Below are 2500 nucleotides of genomic sequence, written 5' to 3'. Positions count from 1 at the left end.
GAAAATATGATTATTTGTAGGCCACATTCAAAAGGTGAAATTATCTTATAATTTTTATGTTTTATATTAATAGAAAATGTCATTCAGTGGAGGAAACAGAGAATATGTCATGAGTAATCTCCCTTCCCCTTTTGGAATTGCTATCAAGGGAAATTACATGTATTGGGTGGATCGCAATTTAAAGAAGGTAAACTGTGATGGAGTTGAAGGCTTTTATGATCAAATTTTGTCTCTGTTTGCATGGCTGGCACATTTTCATTTCTTTTCAAGAGCCATTAGGCCAATTTCAACTTTGCAACTTCTTTTCCTAGGAGAAATGATTAAAGAAGTAATAGAAGTAGGATGGGTATTTTAAAATTTAAATCTCAAGAACTGCAAATCCAGAAAAGTCAGATCTTGTATGAAAAACTTTCTTGTGAAATGAAGATTAGAGTTTCTTCAAACCATGAAAGGGGCCTCCGTGGCTGAGTGGTTAGAGCATCACGCTCAAAATCACACGGCCTCTCACCTCTAGTCGGTGTGGGTTCGAATCCTGCTCACACCGGTAAGTGAGAAAGTTTCTCAGTTTACTTTCGGAAGGTCGGTGGTCTCTTCCCAGGTACATTGTATCTGAGTTCTCTCTTCCACCAATAAAAACTGGGCGCCACCAGATAACTGAAAAGTTGTTGAGTGTGGCGAAAAACAGCAAAAGAATCAATCAAACCATGAGCGCCAGGGCGGGGCCATGATAGGACTCAATAGGTAACTTTACTGTGCTTTCATATTGACACTTTAAATTCAACATGGATCTTTCATATTTTTTTCAAAGGCAGTTGACCACATTGTCGGAACTCAAAGGTTTTTTCTCTGTTAAACTGCATTCAACGAATTGAAAGAAAGACACCTATAGATTTTGATCTGTCTGTCCATCTATCTGTTTGTGATCACTTTTGTTGTGACATGATTTCGTGAATTTATAGTTTTCAACACAAAGCTTTCACATTTTATACAAAAGTAGTTGACCATTAAAGGAAGACACCTATATATTTTGGAGTCATGAAGTCAAAGGTCAAGGTCACAACAAATCTTAACTCTCTGACTTTGATATGGTTTCCTTGTGGCATGATAAGTTGAAAAGTTTTCAACGTAAACCTCTCATATTTTACAAGGTAGTTGACCTATAAAGACATTTATTTATTTTGGAGTCATGAGGTCAAGGTTACAACAGACCTTTAACCCAAGTTTAATACATTTTCATTTTGACACAATATCTTGAAAATTTTTCAGCCTACAGCTTTCATATTCTACAGTTAAGTACTTGTTTATTATAAGAAGAAATATAGAGATTGTAGGCATCTTTTCAACAAGAAGCTTTCATATTGTATATAAAGGTAGCTGATTATTAAAGAAAGTCACCAACTGAGTATTTGGTCATGAAGTAAAAGGTCAAGGTTACAAAAACCTCACTAACTTAACTACACTAGGAGCTTTCATATAATATATTTTATCAGTTGATTTTGCAATCGGACATGGAAATACAGATCTGGGGGAAAAACATAATCACTCCTCTATCTTTCTTTCTCTCTCTCATTACTAACATTAATGAATTCTGTGTAATTAGCACTAGTACATGTAATACATGAATTTAGTTCTCGTGGTCCCTTTCTTAATGAATCAGTTTTCTAATTGTTTCTTGAAAATGGACCATCTTTGACACTTCTGGTGAAAGTTATAAGGGTTGTATATCTACAAATACTGCATGTACATGTAATACATATACATGTAGCATATTCAAAATATGGTGCAGTGGAGCTGACGCTCTATTTTGTGTAATCATGATTTAGTGCTTTGTCTATTATATGATTATGGATAAAAAGAGAAATTTCATATTTTAGCTCAACCATAAATTAGTGAGCTTGCTTCATCACTAAAGTCACTAAAATTTGAACCCCTCTAAAATAAGTGTTCATTTGCATTACTAACCTGAATACATTCTTTATGTATAAGACAGTACATATAATTAATTGAAGGGGGGGGGGGGGGTCTTGATGCCATGAATATAGACTTTAAAAAATCTCAAAAACACAAAAGCTGCAGTTTTTCAGATGAACTTGAAATCATTTTTGTATTATTGCTCAATAATAAACGTGTTTCTGATCATTTTAATGTTATGAGTTGTGTCATGTAACCATTTGGTGTCAAAGGTTAAGATTTTAGTCATCTGTTAAATCAATTTGACTGATGATCATTGTGTAAGTTAAAGCAATATTACAGGAACTTCATGTAAATTTAATTCAAGAATCCTTGTTCTTGTTTTTCAATACAAACCCAGGCATTTGAATTTTATGACCATGGATTGAATTTATATAATTTCTCATCATTTGAGCAGCATATTTGATAGATCTACATATATGTAGCTCTTTATTCTTCAGGCAACTCGGAAATTTTACAAATGAAAATTTTGATCAACCAAACACTTAATTCTTTAATTCTTTGAGGAAGACAACCACCCATAATCCTT

At 33.6% G+C, this 2500-nt stretch overlaps 1 protein-coding gene across 1 annotated transcript in view; it reads left to right on the top strand.

Moving 5' to 3' along the window:
• LOC125680796 (low-density lipoprotein receptor-related protein 2-like) overlaps nt 1–2500 on the top strand; it is a 64085-nt gene that overhangs the window by 28589 nt on the left and 32996 nt on the right. Inside the window, exon 33 of the mRNA XM_048920569.2 lies at nt 74–187. Within this exon, the coding sequence (XP_048776526.2) occupies nt 74–187 (114 nt within the window). The remainder of the gene's footprint in view (nt 1–73; nt 188–2500) is intronic.

Source organism: Ostrea edulis, chromosome 2 (assembly GCF_947568905.1).
Source record: "Ostrea edulis chromosome 2, xbOstEdul1.1, whole genome shotgun sequence".
In the NCBI taxonomy this organism is placed as follows: Eukaryota; Metazoa; Mollusca; class Bivalvia; order Ostreida; family Ostreidae; genus Ostrea; species Ostrea edulis.
The sequence above is the reverse complement of the archived record's forward strand: the minus strand, read 5'-3'. Positions and strand labels throughout refer to the sequence as shown.